Raw genomic sequence first — 18657 nt, forward strand, 5'->3', positions numbered from 1 at the left:
GCACATAAGTAATCGCATGGTCTACTACAATACCCAAAGGATTTTCTGCTTTTTATTCCAAATAAGAATAAAATTCATTAATCCAAACCACTCTAGCAGACTATATGGAAGACCATGTCACTGGCTTGAAAATAAAACTTGAATCACAACCCTCTTAATAAAATGTAAAATAAGATAAAACACTCAATTAAGTTCCCCTTTTGGATTTGGAAACAAAACAGCTACTGAAACCATGAGCAGCTTTCCTTCTGAGTTTATCAAGAGGGGAGCCAGAGGTTGATCTGATGGCCCTTGTGTTGCTCCTATTGTAAAAAAAATGGAAATAACTGCCAGTTGTCATGGTAATGATATGTGACTAGAGAAGGATTAACTGCCTAGATAAAAATGGCATTAAGAAAAAACATCCAAAATGCACAAATTCCTACTTAATGCCTGTAATATTAGAAGATGGCTTTCTTCATAGAAAACACAATTAGTATTAATGTGTTTCATTATAACTTTCTAAAAGAAAAATAATTTAGTATCAATAGGTCATTTTATTTATTGTTTAGAAATTAAAAATTAATCACATATTCACTTTTCTTTTCCTCTACTACAGTAGTTTATGCAGGAATGGGTTAAAGACAGGATTATGGCTGTTTTCTTTCCCTCTAGTTCTCTGTTTTGGGGGGGGTGGTTTGTGGTGTCAAGACTAAAGGAAAATTCTTTAATTAGTCGTCTTGGACACAGCTTCCATTTTACTTCAATAGGAGGTTTCTTTGCAGAAAACCAGTGGTTTGTGTCCATCAGAACCTTTTGACTGCTTTCCTTTGTACTAGCCAGAAAACGAAAGCACAGTCTGAATACCACTCTTCTAAAGAATGAATGAGCGTAATCTCTTATAGCTTTCATGAAACTAGAGGGATTAGTGTAGTATGCAATCCAGTCCCTTACTACACTTCAAGTATTTTCAATTACTTGGCACCATTGGAGGTGACGTCCACAGCTCAGTAAGACGGCTACTGCTGGCATAACGGCTTCTCCGTGTCTCAGCACATGGTCTTGGCATTAATAGTCCATCGTGAAATGATTTGCAGTGCACAAGGGTGACATTTGATTACGTTAAAGGCATTGCAGGAATGAGCATGTAGGCTCTCACAGGCCAAATGCTGGCAAAAACAGGATGAAATGTTATATGGTGAAAATATCATTTAAGATGGTTTCTGAACTGACAAAGAAAAGTGCAAGGACATTGCTTTAGGGGAAATTTTTTTTCTTTTTTTTTCCTTCCTGGTTTTTCTTTCTCAAATCATATTTTGGAGGGCCAAATGGGTTAAGGGGCCAGATTTGGCAGTCAATCACCCAAACACAATTTCAAAACATATTTGATTCAGGAAATTCTGGATCTTTTAAAGCGAGGATGTTAACAATCTTCCTGAGAACCTTAAAATATGATGATTTAAACATAAGGAAAAGGAGACCCTGAAATGATCAGAGAGATCACCAAGACTCCTCCCTGCTGAAAAGTTCAGTTTTTTCATTTTGTTTTCTATTTTTAAAAGACCACAAAGAGGATGTTGAATGTACTTCCTAAGGGAAGTCCTATCATTTTGGGTAGAAATTTATGAGACAATTTAAAACTTCATAGTTCTCAAAGTAGCAAAAACAAAAACAAGAGCATAGAATGTCTTACTCTTATGCCTCTAATCCATTCATGGATCTGTCAAATGCATTATATTCTAGACTAGAGGCCCAGTGCACGAAATTCGTGCACGGGACGGATCTGTCAAATGCATTATATTCTAGACTAGAAGCCCAGTGCACGAAATTCGTGCACAGGAGGGGGGGGGGGAAGGCCCCTCAGCCCGGCCTGCACCCTCTTGCAATCCGGAATCCCTTGGGCAATGTCTGACTGCCGGTTTAGGCCCGATCCCATGATTGGGCCTAAAACAGCAGTTGGACATCCCTCTCGCAATCCAGGACCGCTGGCTCCTAACCACTGGCCTACCTGCCTGCCTGTCTGATCACCCCTAACCACTTGCCTGCCTTCCTCATCACTCCTAACCACTTGTCTGCCTGCCTCATTGCCCCTAATTGCCTCTGCCTGCCTGCCTCATTGCCCCTAACTGCTCGCCTGCCTGCCTGCCTCATTGCCCCTAACCACTCTGCCTCAGCCCCTGCCTCCGCGGCTTTGTCCGGAAGGACGTCTGGGAGGACATCCGGAAGGTTGTTCAGCTGTCTGGTCTAATCCATGCCTTAGCCCCTGCCTCCGAGGCTTTGTCCGGAAGGATGTCTGGGAGGACGTCCGGAAGGTTGTTCAGCTGTCCAGTCTAATTAGCATATTATGCTTTTATTATTATAGATAGTTATAATAATAACTATCTATAATAGTTCATGTATTATATATGAACAAATATAATTATTTGTGAACAAATAATTATATATGAATTTATTATATATGAACAAATATAATGCATACCTGGGTGTGAGTATGGCCAAATTTTGGTTATTCGTGGTCATGGGTACAGAGTGGAGGCAAAGTTACTAATGTATAAATTAAATGCAGAGAGAATTAGAAGGATTTTTTAAAAAATCTTTATCCAAGAATATGTTTTTATTTATTTTTAGAGAGAGGAAGGAAGAGCACACCTGAGAGAGAAAGAAACATCGATGTGAGAGAAAAACATTCATCCATTACCTTCTATACATGCCCTGACCAGTCATCAAACCCACAAACTGGGCATGTGCCTTGACTGGGAATTGAACCCACAACCTTTTTCGTGTACAGGACAACGCTCCAACCAGCTGAGCCACCTGGCCAAGGCTAGAAGGTTTATTAAATCAGTACTTCCAAATTAATCCACTTGCAAAACTTTAACCACAGATATGAGCTGACTTTAATGTTACTGACTTTTCCTTCTTAGCTCACTGTCTTGCAGAGTTAGGTGAAATATCTTAATTTATATATTAAACAGTATATAATAGTATATGCTACTTTGTATATCAATCAATATGTAAAAATGGACAAATATAAACTCATTGATTCTTGGGACTTGTCATTCATTCATTTAGCTACTCATTCAAAAAAATTTATTAGGCACTTACTATATACAAAGTACAGTGCTTAGCATCATAGAGATATAAGAATACAGACCTGTCCCCGAGGCACTTACATTTTGTTACAGAGATAGAACATGCACATAAGTAGCTGTAGCCTATGGTAAAAACAAACCCATAAAATATTAGAAGTGAAACTGATATAACTGCTTTGGGAAATCAGAGGAAGTAGAGAAATCTAGCACGGGGTTCAGGGAAAATTCATAAGGGATGTGACATTTGAGTGGAGTCCTGGGAGTTGGGCAGGGTTTGGACATGAAGAGAAGGTGGCAACAGCACTCACGAGCAGGTCACAGTGTGAGTGTGTAAGGGGCCAGAAGAGGTCAAGGCAAGAATGAAGAAAAGTTAGAATGAATCACTGAGTGTCAGGAGAGGAATTCAGGGAGATAAAGCTGGAAAAAAATGTTAGGGACAATCGTATAATCTTTATTGACAGATTACAAAATTTAGTCTATAATAAGAAGGTAATAGGGAACTATTGAGGTCTTTTTAAAAAAGAACTTTTTAGTTTGAAATGAATTTTGATTTACAGAAGAGTTTCAAAGATAATACAGAGAGTTCTCAAGATATTTCAATATCATTTAAGTTTTCATGTTTAAAAATATAATTGTTTATGTAGTATTCCTATATTATGTTCCTATAATTGCATCCCTTTTCTCATGTTTAGTGTAGTATATATGTTGGTTTTTTTCTTACTCAGAAATGACAAAGATTTGTCTTCCTTATTTATCTTTTCAAATAAATCGTTTTTGGTTTTGTTGACCGGGTTTGTCAGTTTTTGCCCTACTTCATTAACTCCACCAAAGCTACCCTCATGTATATTCAGTCTATGTTAAAACAAACACATGGTTATATTAATGTACAAATGCTATATCAAATAAAGTCCCCTGATCCATCTTTTAAGCAGAATGCTGAGTCTTACACAGTCACAGAGCTAAGTGATTCTTTTGTCCTGGTTCTGCTTGGAATATGATTGACCATTTCAAAATAAAAATCTGTGCTTTTCTTTAACTCAAAGAAAATTGCTTCCGTTATTTATTTCTACCTAGCTATTTCCTTTACCTCTTTCTAGAACTAATATTAAATTAACTAGAGGCCTGATGCACGAAATTCATGCAAAGGGCTCAGCCCTCACAGCCATGGCTGCTTCGGCTGGTCTTTGGAGCCCCCGCAGCCTTGGCCGGCCCTCACAGCCCTGGCTTCGTCTGGATGGTTGTCAAGACTGTCAGTCATTCTGCTGTTTGGTCTAATTAGCATATTAGCTATTTATTATTTAGGATGTTTACCTCCAGATTTATCCCCATGTCTCCTGTACTATCTTTTTAAATCTCTTGTCTTGTGCTCTAAGTTCTAGAAGACTTACTTTACTATTTTTTTTTTACTTTGTTATCTTTTATTAATTTGGCTGTGATCTATGTCCACTCATCTACTTACTCCTCTTTTATTTATTTATTCTTCTAATTTGGCAGTCATATTTTAAATTTCCTGTTCCCTACTTACTCCTTTTATCATAGTCTAGAGGCCCGGTGCACAAAATTTGTACATGGGTAAGGTCCCTAGGCCAGGCTGGCGATCAGGGCCAATCAGAGCCTTCTGGCTGCCAACCGGGGCCTTCTTTCCTTCATTCTGTGCCGCACCTTGGTGGTCAGCACATGTCACAGCAAGTGGTCGAACTCCCAAGGGGACAATTTGCGTATTAGCCTTTTATTATATAGGATATTTTAGGGATAAATATCTTCTCAGAATTTTTTGAGGATACTCATTGTGATACTCTCTTATGTCCTTCGCTACTTGAATTATTTCTGTTCTTTTGTTTGCTTGCCTTGAACTTTTCTCTTATTCTTTTAGCTTTCCTCAAATGTTTGGTGATCTTTAGTCCACTGACATTCATGGACAAAGAAATAGATTTGTTTAGGTGGCTCTCAAAAGCCCACTCGGTGGTGAGTAGGTCTGTTTCCCGAGGAGGTCTCCCCTGAAACAGGAAGTCTGATGGAGACTATTACTTTACTGTGGGCAGGCTTCACCTTAGAACGTTTGATGATAGTACTACAGAGTCACACGGGTTAGAGAATCCCTTCTGCAGTGGCTGCCTTTCTTCCCCCTTCCCTGCCCATCATTCTTGTCTAAGTGTCTGGGGTTACAACAAGCTCTGTTCTGAGGCTTCTAGACCCACTTTCACATCATTCTCATCAAGCAATTCACTTTCATTGGCCAGAGGTCAAAATCCACTGGTGACTATTGCTCAAGGTAGAAGGCAAGACCTCACTGACTGGCTGGGTCAGCAGTTTTGAAAGTAGTTTTTAAATTAGCCTTAAATTACCTCTTACTACTGTCAGAATACTTTCTGAAACACATGTGAATATACCATTCTCCTGCTCAGAATCCTTGAGTGGTGCTGATTTTATATAGAATAAAACCTGTTGTCCTTTACAAAGCATGAAGATCGCTTATGGTTTGATATGGGTATCTGACCATCATCTCCCACCACTTCCCTGCCACAAAGGAAAACTCCCAAAATTCTGAAAGTGTGTGTGGTTTTCGTCACTCCATGCCTTTGCATTCACCATTCTCTATGCTGAGGATGTCATCTCTCCTTTACCTACTGGCAAAGACACCCTCAACTGCAGATCTCGGCTTGTGATTGCATTCCTCATGAACCCTTCTTTGGCTTCCCCTAGGCGTCAGGTTTGTGGGTCTATTTATTTAAACTATATTCTCTCCTCACTCCACAAAATATGTAAAATAGCATAAAACAGATACATGGTAATAGGATAAAATAAGTAAGTGAGACATACTACGTTCAAAGGAACACTAGAGGTGGAAATATAAATAATATTAAGTATTACATGACATTAAATTCTGTAGACTTACACTACAAAGAGATACACTGAAAAGTTGACTCTGGGCTTCCTGCTTGTCAAAGGTAAGAGGGAAACTTAAATGTTTATGAGTTTCACATTTTCCACAAACTATAATAAGGCATTTTGCCAGTTATTGCAAATTAAGAGATAGTTTACTGCACTAAAAAGGCACTTACAAAGGTGACTGGTAAACTGAGAAGTTCCTTCCTTTATGCTTTTCTTGACCCTCAAATACAATCCTATGTAGTTACTATAATATTTTTGTACATTGATTCCCTCAAGGTGAGAACCATATCCTCATTACTTGGCCCGATGCTGGATACTTCCTAGTCACTCAGTGAGTATTTGTTACACACACTTGATAACCAGATGTTGATGAGGCCAATGTTTTTGTGTGAGTAGGTGTACAACTAGAAATGAATCATCATTTACACCCCTCATAAACATCATAAAGATTTAACCACCTGAAGTCTTTACAATAATTATCAAAACAATTGGAATCCTAAATAAACACATTGCATGTATATCTCATGGCTCCTGACCAATCCTGTGGGTATTGTTCCTCATCTCAAAGTTGAGGAGATCAAGGAGTTAAATCAATTTCCCAAGGGTTAACAGTTGATTACAAAATTCAGGAAAGTGGACACTATCTACTGGTGGAAGGGTCATGATGGAAGGACTTTACCAAAGTTCCTTTGTTCTTTAAGGTATATTCCAAAATATTTTCTGGGAAAAAGGCAGCAACTATCAGGCAAATAAAATGCTGTAAAATTCACTTTCCATAAAGAATTATTAGGGGATACCCTAATGTAAAATATTTCCAGTTTAAAAAATTGAAATATCTGACCAATTTTCATACATATATACACATCCTATATAATAAAGAGCTAATATGCTAATTAGACGAACAGCAGAATGACCTTCTAGATGAAGCCAAGGCTGCGAGGGGCTGTGAGGGCTGAGCCCCTTGCATGAATTTCGTGCATCGGGCCTCTAGTACATATATATAATGGAATATGACACAGCTTTTTTTCATTTCAACCAAGAAAACTTATAATGTTGCCATTTTATTAAAGGGCTTACTCTATTTTAACTTTCACTGACCAACGTATGGTTGCTTCTTACCTGAAAGTTGCCGAAACAGCTTCCCCCTGGAAGGGTCACATAACTCACAAAGGGAGGCCCAGGAGATGGCAGTGACTCATACACCACCACACCTTCACTGGGGAACGCAGCCCTCTGCTGCTGCTTGCTTTCCCAGAATTCCTGCAACATCGACACAACGTTCACTGAAAAAGACAAGAAAAATATCAGTTATTCAAAATGGACATACCCTGGCAAAACAAAGTTTTATTTGTGGGGTGCTTTTAGTTGTGAAAGAAACAAATATTACTTAACACAAATGTGTTTATTTCTTCATGAGTATGGGTCAAGTGACTTGGTGCTCTAATTCTAACCACATTGCAGTATTTTAAATTGACTTTACAATTTAATATCAAATTTAAAAATCTCACTCTTTCTTCTTTGAAAATTTGCCTTAATAAACTTTGTCCAGACCTATAATTACCCAGGGCCTCTGCTCCCATTTCTCATAGATTCTTAAACCTGCAAAGTGAAAGCCAAATTTGAAGGTAAAGATGTAAGCAATGTAATTTTAACTGGGACTCGCCTATTATAAGGTTTAAGAGGAAAAACGGCAGAAAGAAGAAAAGTCTTTCATGCTTCTCCCCACCCAATTTTAAGAATGAAAGGCAATTGTGTAATAAGCAGGAGGCTGGAAAAAGCCATAAGTGAAACTAATAACATGGAGACCTTGTTAGGGACCACGTCTGTTAGATGACTTCAGAAAACATGGTAATGGCTGGAGCCATGTGTTTTAGATTAAATGACCTGTGATAGCCTGCAGAATTTCCAGATCAAATTAGGTTGGTTTGTTTATCCTGTACTGCAAATTGAATTGTGGAAATTAACAAGGATAATAGAATTGTAGAACTTGCGGGTCATGCAGGCAAAGCTCTGCCTAATGCAGGAATTCCCTGCTTAACGCTACTGACAGATGCCTGTGCCTGAATACGTGGAGAGACCTGGTACTTGGCACACCTTGAGGCAGCCTATTTCAAGTGCTAATGGTTCTGACTGTGAAAAGGTCCTTTTGGGACTGAGCTGAAATCTGCTTTTCTGTAAAGTTCATTTCTGGGGCCCCCTAGAAGCTTATCCCCTTATCCACATGAGAGCCTACCGCATAACTTGAAGGCAGTGAAGGGCGTCTGTTGTTTTTACCTGCCTGCCCTTGGATTCATTCCTCTCTTTGTGGAAATAGCACAAAGGTTTTTCTTAAACAACTACTTTTCCTTCAACCATGTCTTCTCCAGGGCTGAGGGTGGGAATTTGACCAAAGCCTCGTCATCTACCGCCGATAAGTCCAGGAATTTTGTTGGAAATGTTGGAAGACTGGATTCTTCTTTTTTCACTAGGGTTGCTAGGGTGATAGGAGCTAAGTGTGCTGCTGCCCAAGCAAAGGGAAATCAAGTTGACAAGAAAACCAACGGAGAAGGGCAGAACCAATAGATGGAGAAAGACTAAGTCCTGACAGCAGACTTTGAGCTCCCGCACCAACACATCCGCTTTTTCCTTAAACTGTTTTGAACTGGTGTCTCTCACTTGCATATGAAAATATACTAATACAAACCACTTTTGATTTCCTTAAGTTCTAGATTAAATAATTTTTTGTTCTGCCCTGGCCAGCTTTGCTCAGTGGTTAGATCATTGGCCTGAGAAGGGCTGAGGGTTCGATTCCCAGCAAGGGCACCTAAGTCTATTGTAGGTTCCCCAGCCCCGGTAGGAATGCATGCGGGAGGCAACCAATCAATGTGTCTCTCTTCTCTCTCTCTCTCTCTCTCTCCCTCTCCTTCTCTTTCTCCTTCTCCCCCTCCTCCCTTCCTTTCACTCTCTCTAGAAATCATTGGAAAAAAATATCCTTGGGTGAGAATTTAAAAAATAATTAATAATACTTTTGTTCTTTAAAGCATTTTTTTGTGTAACATAGGGTCTATATACCCTTTGACATTCTCTGGAATTTCCTGGATGTACTTCAAAATGCTGGGCGTTGATATTTTTGAGGGAGTCAGGAGAGTCACATTGACCTGGAGGCAAAAACATTGCACAATCCCCCTTTAAACTGTTTCTAGAGCACCTGACTCCTTTACCTCACCCTAGGTCACAGATCAGTTTAACAGTATGTAGTTCAGGCAAATTATTGAGACATCTAAGGAATTGAAATCCTGTGTATATTTAAATACTGCAGTGTTTAGTTTTCTTTCTTTTCCTTCCCCCCCGCCCCCCTGCTTTATTGAGCTATATTGTGCAGTGTTTAGCTTTTAAGAAGTGGTTTGTAAAGAAACTGGGAAAATGGAAGACTACTAGAGGGGATAATTGAATTAAAATATAAAATACAAGTTGAAGTGGTCAAATTGAGATTGGTCACCTAGAGCTTTTCCATTCACTCAAAAATATTTGAAATGATATTTTCTACCAGTTAATGTAATTCAAAATAGATTTAGAACATTTATTTTATAAATTATATTTCTTCTGTTCACCCCCCTCCTTCCCTCCTATTCCCCAAAAAAACAAAGATTTTGAACTGGTTGATTTGTGTTTCTACTTGCACTTGACCTCCAGAATTCAGCAGAGATGTCTTGAAGATTGAAGCCTAAAACCAAAGCCCGTGCCCTGTTGCTCTGATAGTCAACAAAGCATATTAACCGCTATTTTAAGTAAGTTCATTGTTGAATGATGTTCAGCTGAGAACTAGAGTAGGAAGTTGAAGATTCATGATTATTTAGGTGAAATGAACACAAGAATTTTGGCACATAAAGCTATGTGAATTAAAGAGTTTGAAGGTAGGTACTCAGTAAAATTTCTACATGAATAAAAGTAGCAGATTTCACATTTTTCATTCTGCAACCTTGGAAGATTTCTTTGATGGTTTTATGTATGTCATCACCTCTAAAGAGTGCAACATACGTCCATGCACACACACAATCCATCTTCCTATTTCTATCTCCTCTGGACGACTGCAAAACCAGATGAATGGAGTGCAGAGGGAAGAAGTCCAGCTTGTTATTTGGAATTCCAAAGATCCAAATATCAGAGGATACTCTATTTATGAAAAACATGCTCCTCTATTTTTTTTAAATATATTTTATTGATTTTTTAAGAGAGGGAGAGAGATAGAGAGTCAGAAACATCGATGAGAGAGAAACATCGATCAGCTGCCCCCTGCACATCTCCCACCGGGGATGTGACTGCAACCAAGGCACATGCCCCTGACCGGAATCAAACCTGGGACCCTTCAGTCCACAGGCCGACGCTCTATCCACTGAGCCAAACCAGTTTCGGCTCCTCTATTTTTTTGAAGTATCAACAACAAGGTTCATGGACAATATCAAAGAAAATATGAGCAGAGGGTCAAGAACTGCTAAAGAAAACCACCCAAGTTTGAGAATAGGCCCCACATAGTTTAGAGAACTGCAGTTGCACCTTCAGTGCTCTGCAATGAACCTGCCTTCATGTTACAGAACAAACTTGGGCTATCAAGCATGTGCTATCTGGAGTGGCTCATCTACACAGGTGCCCACTTCCACCTTAATTCCTCAAGTCTCAAATGAATTTGTGCTGCTTCTCCTGGGCATTGTTATAGTAGTCATTGTCTTGACCTATTTTTTAGATGTTTTTTCTTTATGCACTCCTTCTCAGTTGCCATAAGTATGCTTAAGATGATGAATGAATGAATGAATCAATCAACCAATCAAATGAAACACTCAATATTGAGGCTATTTTTGGCTACTAATTATTAAAATTTTCCCATTATGGTCAAACTTCTAGAAAAAAATATGTTATAATCTATGTTTTCTTATTTTCCATTCATTTTTAACCTACTACCATCTGGCTTTCCTTTATTTTATCCCACTGAAACTACTCTGGCAAATATCACCAATTCCTAATTTTCAGTCATTTACTTGACTTCTAACTGCATTTGACACAACTGATCAATTTCTTCTAGACAATCTCCTATTCCTAGGCTTTTCTAATAGCAGTCCTCTTGATCTGCTTCTCTATATCTAATCATTTCTTCTGTCTCTCTAGTGGGTTTCTCTCCTTCTGCCCACCCCTAATGTTGATTTGCATGACAATCCTGTCCTTGTTTTGTTTTTGTTTTTTTACTTCTCTCTGCTGTTCTCCTCCAATGACAGAACCTACCTCCCTAACTTTATCTACCATAATATGAGCTGACAGTTCCTAAACATTCTCTTGTAACTCCAGCTTTGTTAATAAATACTTCCATTTGTATGTTGCCCAGATTTAACATATTCCCAAACTCAGCTATTTTCTTTTCCATCAACTCTTCTCTTTCTCCTGAATTACTTAGAGTGTGATGTCACCTAAATCAGGAACCTGGCAGAAACCTTCATTTCCTCTCTCTCTAGCTAAATAAATGCCCAATATTTGTCAATTCCATATCCTGACATCTTCCATAGACCCCACTTCTTCTCAGTTTATCCTGCCTTTGCTGCATTGGCTCATAGCTCACCAAGTATATCTACACAGGTGCCCACAATACCCTTCTGATTCCAATCACCCTCCCATCCAACCCATCCTCTAATTGTTTCCAGGAAAATCTTTCTGAATCTCATAGCTGATCAAATCACTCACAGCTTCTTAAATCCTTCCGTGAGTCCCTCATTACCTATAGGATAAATAACTCCTTGGCAAGGCATGGGAAACCCTATGTCTTGATATTCTTTTTCATTCCAAACTTCTCTTCAAGTGACTGGAAAGACCCGTATTTCCATTCTCTCCTTGGAGCGCCCTCTTTCCACTGTCTGTTGTCTTCTTTAATGGTACCTACTCATTTTTTTTTTTTTTTAAGATTTGCCCCCAGTATCAACTCCTAAGAAATAAAACCAAAACAACAACAACAAAAATCTCTAACTCCTTGCTACAGAAACTGCAGTCCTCTGAGAAACAGCACGGTTATCACTTGGGAACTTGTTAGAAAGGCAGGATCTCTGGCCACACCCAGGCCCACTGTACCAGAATCTGCTTTCTTAACAAGGTTGCCAGGCAACCCGATGCACGTTGAAGTTTGAGAAGTCCTGCTGAAGGAAGAAGTCGTTATTCTCATCTCCCTTACCATGTACCCACTATATGCCAGGTACCATGCTTTTCCTCATTTAATCCTTACAATGTTCCCCGCAAATAGGTTTTTATCACCCACAACTTATAGATAAGAAGTTCAAGATGCTTAGGGTACAGTCACACAGTTACTCAATTTTAGACCTGGGATTTTAAACCTAGTTCTTGCCTAAGTGTATAATATATGCTCTTCATTTATCCTGAGACACGCCCTAATTATGATGGAATTTAAGTTGTTTTCATGTATAAAGAGACAGTTCTCTTCAGAGTAAGAATTATATCATTTTCCTCACAATGTCTGGAACTTAGTAGGAGCATAAACAATGTTAGCTGCGTATTTGAATGTCGTCAGAGGAATGGAAATATGCTGCATTTGTGAGGCTGTTGGCAGGGGAGGCATAGGAGGCTCTTCATAAAAATCACTTCACTTAGCTTTTCCCAGGGGCTATTTTCCTGACATTTGTTCTTACAAAGTCAAAGGAAGCAAAAGCTAATATTTTTTCATACAAGTGATATGACATGTTTCCAGGTTGGCACTGTCACATGGAATGAGCAGTCTGCGTGTATGTGGACAGGTATCCTGATGACCAATCTTCAGCCAGCACTTTGCTCTGGTTTAAAGCAATGGTATAAATATACCCACTGATTATGTGCTCAGAGGGGGCTGTGACTAGGCATCCCATTAGAGTACCTTCTTTCAAGGAAAGATGGCTAAAAGAGAGACCACAAGAGAAACAAGAGGAAATGACAAAAGACTGAGGAGGGTGTTGACAGGGGGGTGTTAGCAAAAGTCAAGGTCAAGTCTGTGTGATGGTGCCCTCCACCTCAGGGCCAGGAAGCTATAGTCTGGAACACATCATTTTTTGTCAGGCATTATTTCTCCCAAACCTTAGTAAAGTTCTTTTTCAAAAGTTTCTACTTTGTCTCAATGGACACTAAAAGAAAATGTCGTTATTCTAAGAATAATAGCATAAAAATCCAGTTCCTTTTTGTGAACAAGACACCGTAGCTTCCTCTCCCAACCATTATCTGCAAGCCAGGAAGAAGGCTCTCACTAAGTACCGAAGCTTTCAGAAATTTGAAGTTCCTAGCCTTAAGAACTGTGAGAAATAAATTTCTGTTGCTTAAGCTGCCCAGACTATGGCATTTTGTTACATCAGCCCGAGCTGACTAAGATAAATCTCTTTGGCAGTTTTAAATATTTTGTGTACTGATGCCAAAACAATTTGCTATGCAGTTTATAGACTATTTTGTGTGGCTATTTTCTTTTTCGCTGTGTTTTGAAATTTCTTTATGACAGATTTTTCAGAGTGGTAATTAGATCCCCAAGCAAGTCTCTCATAAATGATGTTTTCATTTTCCCCTTCCTCAAGCTTTCTTTCTGATGATAAATTTCAGCATTGAGGGATTCACAGGAGACATTTGACCAATGAAGACATCCAGCGATGTTAACCCCTTCACCATCCACCCTTTGACTCACTCTAGCAGGAATCCTCAATCAGCTTCAGCAAAGGCTAACTCTCTCAAGTCAGATTTGGCTGGATGTCCTTCTGGCCAGAAGAATGAAACACCTTGTGATAGTTCATCCTGTAGAGCAGTTTTCTGGAAATTCACTCACAGCAGACTGTGAGAGTCTAGAGGCCAGGGACTCTGGTTCATTCTTCTCTAGAGCTTCCTTGGTATCCAGCACAGGGCTATTCATCTAGAAGCAGTTGTTAAATTCATTTGGAATCTAAGAAAACTCCACATATCCGAACAGTTTGAGTGCAACTGAATGAACGTATAGAAGGTAAGTGAGGTCACTATGATTCATGGAGAGATCAGCACTTCCTTCTGGACTGGCAAGTTTCATGTATAAACCACCATGGTGCCCACACAGCATGGATGTGGTGGTAGCAGCCATTCTTCAGCTGGAGATGATGGAGTATATGCAGAAGGATGAAGCCTGGTTAGAGGAGACAAGTGATAGCTAGCCACTTGGCAGTTGGGGCTTTACCTTCGTAATAAGTAGGGCTTAGGAAAATCCCGAATGAAGGATGATGAGTACTCTTGTCTTACATTGCCCAAAAAAATATATTCACAATACAATTGTGAACAAAATGTTAAAGTGCTACAATATAGAACAGAGATTGATTTTAAAGTGATTGATTTTAAAACTTAAAAATTGATGTACAATAATTAAATCAATAGAATGAAAAAAGTAGATGAATTTGGGCTGAAAAGGTCAGGAAATATCTGCATAAAAGTGGGGCCTACACTGAGCCATCTCAGAGACATGAGATGGAGACTACGATAGGAGAAGAGAAACTATGTTCCCAAAGGAGAGAGGGTGGTATTTGACAAAAAAGAGTAAGAAAACTACTAATGCCTCAGCTGAGGGATTGTATAAGGGAGTGACTGTATAAGGGAGTGAGGGATTGTATAAGCGAGTGATGGGAAAGGGTGCCATGAGGAAGGGAGTATGATTTAATAAGAGACGGGTAAGGGGACTTAGCTCCTTTTAATGATTGAAAACCAACCCCATTGTCCTGGGGTCCCAGCTATACCCAAGAGGGAGAGAAAACCAGGAGCAGAGAATGCCTTTTTTTCCCTTGCTAACATGACATGCTGCCTGTGGTGGTTCCATCCATGAAGAGGAAGGGCCCAGACACTTGGAGAGAATGTGCAGTTGCTCTTTTGCATCTGGGTTATCACAAGAAGCATGTTTCTCAGGGAGGAGCTTGGGCAAAAAAAAAGTCTTTTAAGTGTGGAGGAGGTGAAGCAAGCAAGAGAGTCTTGCTTCCTGGAAAGAGCACAGAGTCCCATCGGAGAAGGAAATCAATAACTGGCACTCAGAAGGCTTTTATCCTAAAAATACAGCGCTTGCCATTTTCACAGACTGAACACAATGGAGATGCCGGTAGGGACACATGATCTATGTTTTCATACGGGAATTCTGCAAATGTAGTGGATGCAAATGCCCCATGGATTATGGAGTATGTCACAGAAGAGTCCTCAAATAAAGGCACTGGTTCAAACACAATAAAATTCAGACCACATCTTGTCTCTCCACCTTTTATCAACAGGCAGGCAATTTGTTTAGTAGTTAAAATTATGGACTCAGGAGCCAGAATGCCTGAATTTGATTCCTGTTTCTACCAGTGTCAGGTACCGACCTAACTGCCCCAGGTTTGTCTGTAAATGCAGTACTTACATCACAGGGTTGCTGTAAGGCTCAAAATGGAAAATGCTCAGAATAGAGAGCTTTAATATAGTAAGCTCCAGAGTGTTAGCTATTATTTGTGGTAAGAGACGGTGAAGGAAGAAATGAAAAGGCCTGCTTATATACTTGCATGTTGCATCTTTGAAGTGGACCGTTCCTGGTTTAGAAACCATATCATTAAACCTTCTAAAAATAGGCGATAAGTCTGAAAATTCTCTAATTGTATACATTGTGCTATTCAATTTATTTCCAAAATATGTGGAGAGTTCAGAGATGGAAAAGAGAAAGCTCTTTTGATATCACTCACCAGTAAAGTCAAAACTTCATTATAGCCAGAAAATAGATGAAATGGTACATGTCTCAAAATTGGAAATATGGATGTTTATCCCAATTTTTTTACTTTCTAATGAATGTTAAAGGCAATAGACCTGCTCTTAGCAAAAACTGCAGAAAGTATCTAACTTTTATTTTAACTTAATGTTTAATGACTGCTTATGCTTCAAGAAAGTAGAAATATTATAGTTCATTGCCCAGTTCAATTACCTAATATAAGTCCTGCATGGAAGACAATCATTTGTCTGCAAAAAGGAATCATAAAAGTATGTTATAAATCTATCAGAAAAGAAGAACCAATTTTCCTTATGCCTTATATGAGAAAAAATCCTAGCTGGGTAAAATGTACCCTGCCAAAAACAATTAAAGACAAATTGAAAAGGCTACCATTTAAGGATACATCATTAAGAGGCTTTCTCGATGACTAACATATTTTCAAATTGATTTTTTGCCTCCAAACAGATGGATTTATGTTCTGTAATATTTTAATATAACCTTTAATTAAATTAGCCTTAGCAGATGATATTTTAAAGTTAATTAGTACTTTCTATGCTTGCAATTTAATCATCTAAAACTTGTTCTTGCCAATGTGCTATTCTAGTTTTGTTGAGGAAAAAAAAACAAAAACAAGAAAAGGACCCCCAAATCATTTGGGTGAAGCTCAAGGTATGATGCAATTTGCCATTCATGCAAAATGGACTGGAAAATGGGGTACCTTTGCGTTGTGTTGCTGGGCTTGGTGAACCACCAGCCAGCTGTCTAATCATTTATAACCATCCTCAGGCTTTGCCAAGTTTTGCCCACATAATGGAATCTTGCTGACACAGCTCGCATGTCGGGTACGATGTGTCGGAAACTTGGGCCTCTTTTTCTTTTGTGTAGACACTTTCTAAAGGTGGTCACAGCCACACAGCAGGACTGAGATGCTTGGAGTCCTGCTTTGCTCCCAGCAGAGAAACTGTCTTTTGGGAACACTCCTGCCAGTGCCCAACTCCTTCCTTCAGCGATGTCTCTTCTTTTGTTGGCTTTTTCTTCTCTTCTGGTCCCCATCCTCTACCCCGAACACTTTTTCAAGGGAATCATGATCCTTTACAAAGTGTTTTACAAAGTTAAGCAAATTCTCCAAAATATGCAAGAAGTATATCATTCTTTTTGGTTTGGTTTTCATTTTTAGAATTTAAAGTTGCTGAACTTTGGTGGGAAGAAGTTTAAATTAACATTTATTTTTCTGTATCTTTGGAAGTACATGGTGATATTTTTTAAAGGCAGAGGGGAGAGAATATGAAGGGGCAAGAGGGAGTTGCAAAGACAAATGAAAAAAGAAGTCATTAAGTATAGCAGAAGTAAACCTCAGCAGCAAGTTGAGTTCCCACGTGTGGAGTACGTGTGCACCATAGGTAAGATGATGTCGTATATCACAAAAGCTACGTAAAATAAAAACCTAATGTAATCTATTAACCAATCAGGAAGACTGTATCTTTTCGTGTTCCATCGGGCCCTGATAATGCTCTGTATTTAAGAGACTTTGTAGGACTGTTGATTTTAGATTACCAACCAAGGACTAAACAAACAAACAAACAGCAAAAAACAGAACAAAACACATTACTTCACTGACCAGTTCTGTTTAGTTAAAATAGTCAAATCTTTGCAAATGTGGCCGTACACATATAACGTATCATCCCTGGGAACAATCGTTATAAAAAAGCTCTTCAAAACCCTGCCACAGCTATCTAATGAGGGTTTATGTTCAAGGAACAGAGTTTGGGCCTAAAGAGGATGGTGAAGGGCCTTTGGTCCCTCACAGTTGAGGGAGGGTAGACCCTGAGGGTATGAGGATTGGCAACCTGAGTCACCATATGCGGTTGGTGTGTGGGATGATTCAGGCTGTTCTACCAAGGCCAACCTGAGGCAGTGCTCAGGGAAGTCGCCTGAGGGCTGTCTTTATTTCAGAACCCCCTCTTACTCCATGCTCCCTCCAGTCGCATCTGACTGTCAAATTAACCCTGCATGCAAGTAGGCTGTGATTAAGGTGTCAGACGATGACGACTTAGAACAGTGGTTCTCAACCTTGGCTGCACATTAGAATCACCTGGGAATCTCTTTAAAATCCTGATTTCTGGGCCTCATCCTCCGGAAATTCTGTTTCTTTGTTACTAATTGGGGCCACAACATTAGTAACAAAGAAACAGAATTTCCGGAGGATGAGGCCCAGAAATCAGGATTTTAAAGAGATTCCCAGGTGATTCTAATGTGCAGCCAAGGTTGAGAACCACTGACTTAGAAGGTCTCATTACAGTTTATTTCATCATAAAGAACAGCACCTGACAATAGGAAAAATCTTCCCCCGGTTGTGAAAGAGGAAATCAACCAACCAACAATCAGAACAGGTCTGTTGGGCACCTGGTAGGTACTGGTTCCATGGGAGGCACCTTGGGGGTTCCAGGGACCTGCAAGCTGTGACTTTGCCCTCCTGAGATTTCCAACTTAGGTGTGGACAAAAACTTGCCAGTGAGGCCATAACTCACAGTGCAGAGCCACATGAGAGAAATATAAACTACACAGTACAGGCCATAAGCGCCAAAGGAGTGGTGACTAAATGATGGGTTCCCACAGCTGCCTAACAGGATGAGATCAAAATAGGGATCAACTGATTATCATCGCAACAGGGAAAAAGCCCAAACCATAATTCAAACGGCATTCCATGGACACCAGAGAGAGAATAGAGAGAACTGCAGGGAGTGTAATAATTGCCTATTTTGTCAATATTAAACTTTCAATAGGATTCTCTTTATTTCTTTTTCTTTTAAAATAAGATTGTTTTAACTACCTTAGACTAAACTTACATGAGCATTTGAACATGGAGGAAAAGAAATGAGTCTTTGGGGTTAAAACTTCACTGTGAAGTGTATTAAATAAAGAAGATTCTTTTATGAAAGGCTTCTAAAGTTGTCTTACATTTCTTAAATCAAT

General features: G+C 39.3%; 1 protein-coding gene across 2 annotated transcripts in view; it reads right to left on the bottom strand.

Moving 5' to 3' along the window:
* The window catches only part of LIX1 (limb and CNS expressed 1), a 48431-nt gene that overhangs the window by 24195 nt on the left and 5579 nt on the right, over positions 1-18657 (bottom strand). For both annotated transcript variants that reach the window (XM_005871529.2, XM_005871528.2), the window contains one exon: positions 7083-7246. In XM_005871529.2, the coding sequence (XP_005871591.1) occupies positions 7083-7232 (150 nt within the window). In that variant the 5' untranslated portion in view covers positions 7233-7246. The remainder of the gene's footprint in view (positions 1-7082; positions 7247-18657) is intronic.

This window comes from Myotis brandtii, unplaced genomic scaffold (genome assembly GCF_000412655.1).
Source record: "Myotis brandtii unplaced genomic scaffold, ASM41265v1 scaffold344, whole genome shotgun sequence".
NCBI lineage: Eukaryota > Metazoa > Chordata > Mammalia > Chiroptera > Vespertilionidae > Myotis > Myotis brandtii.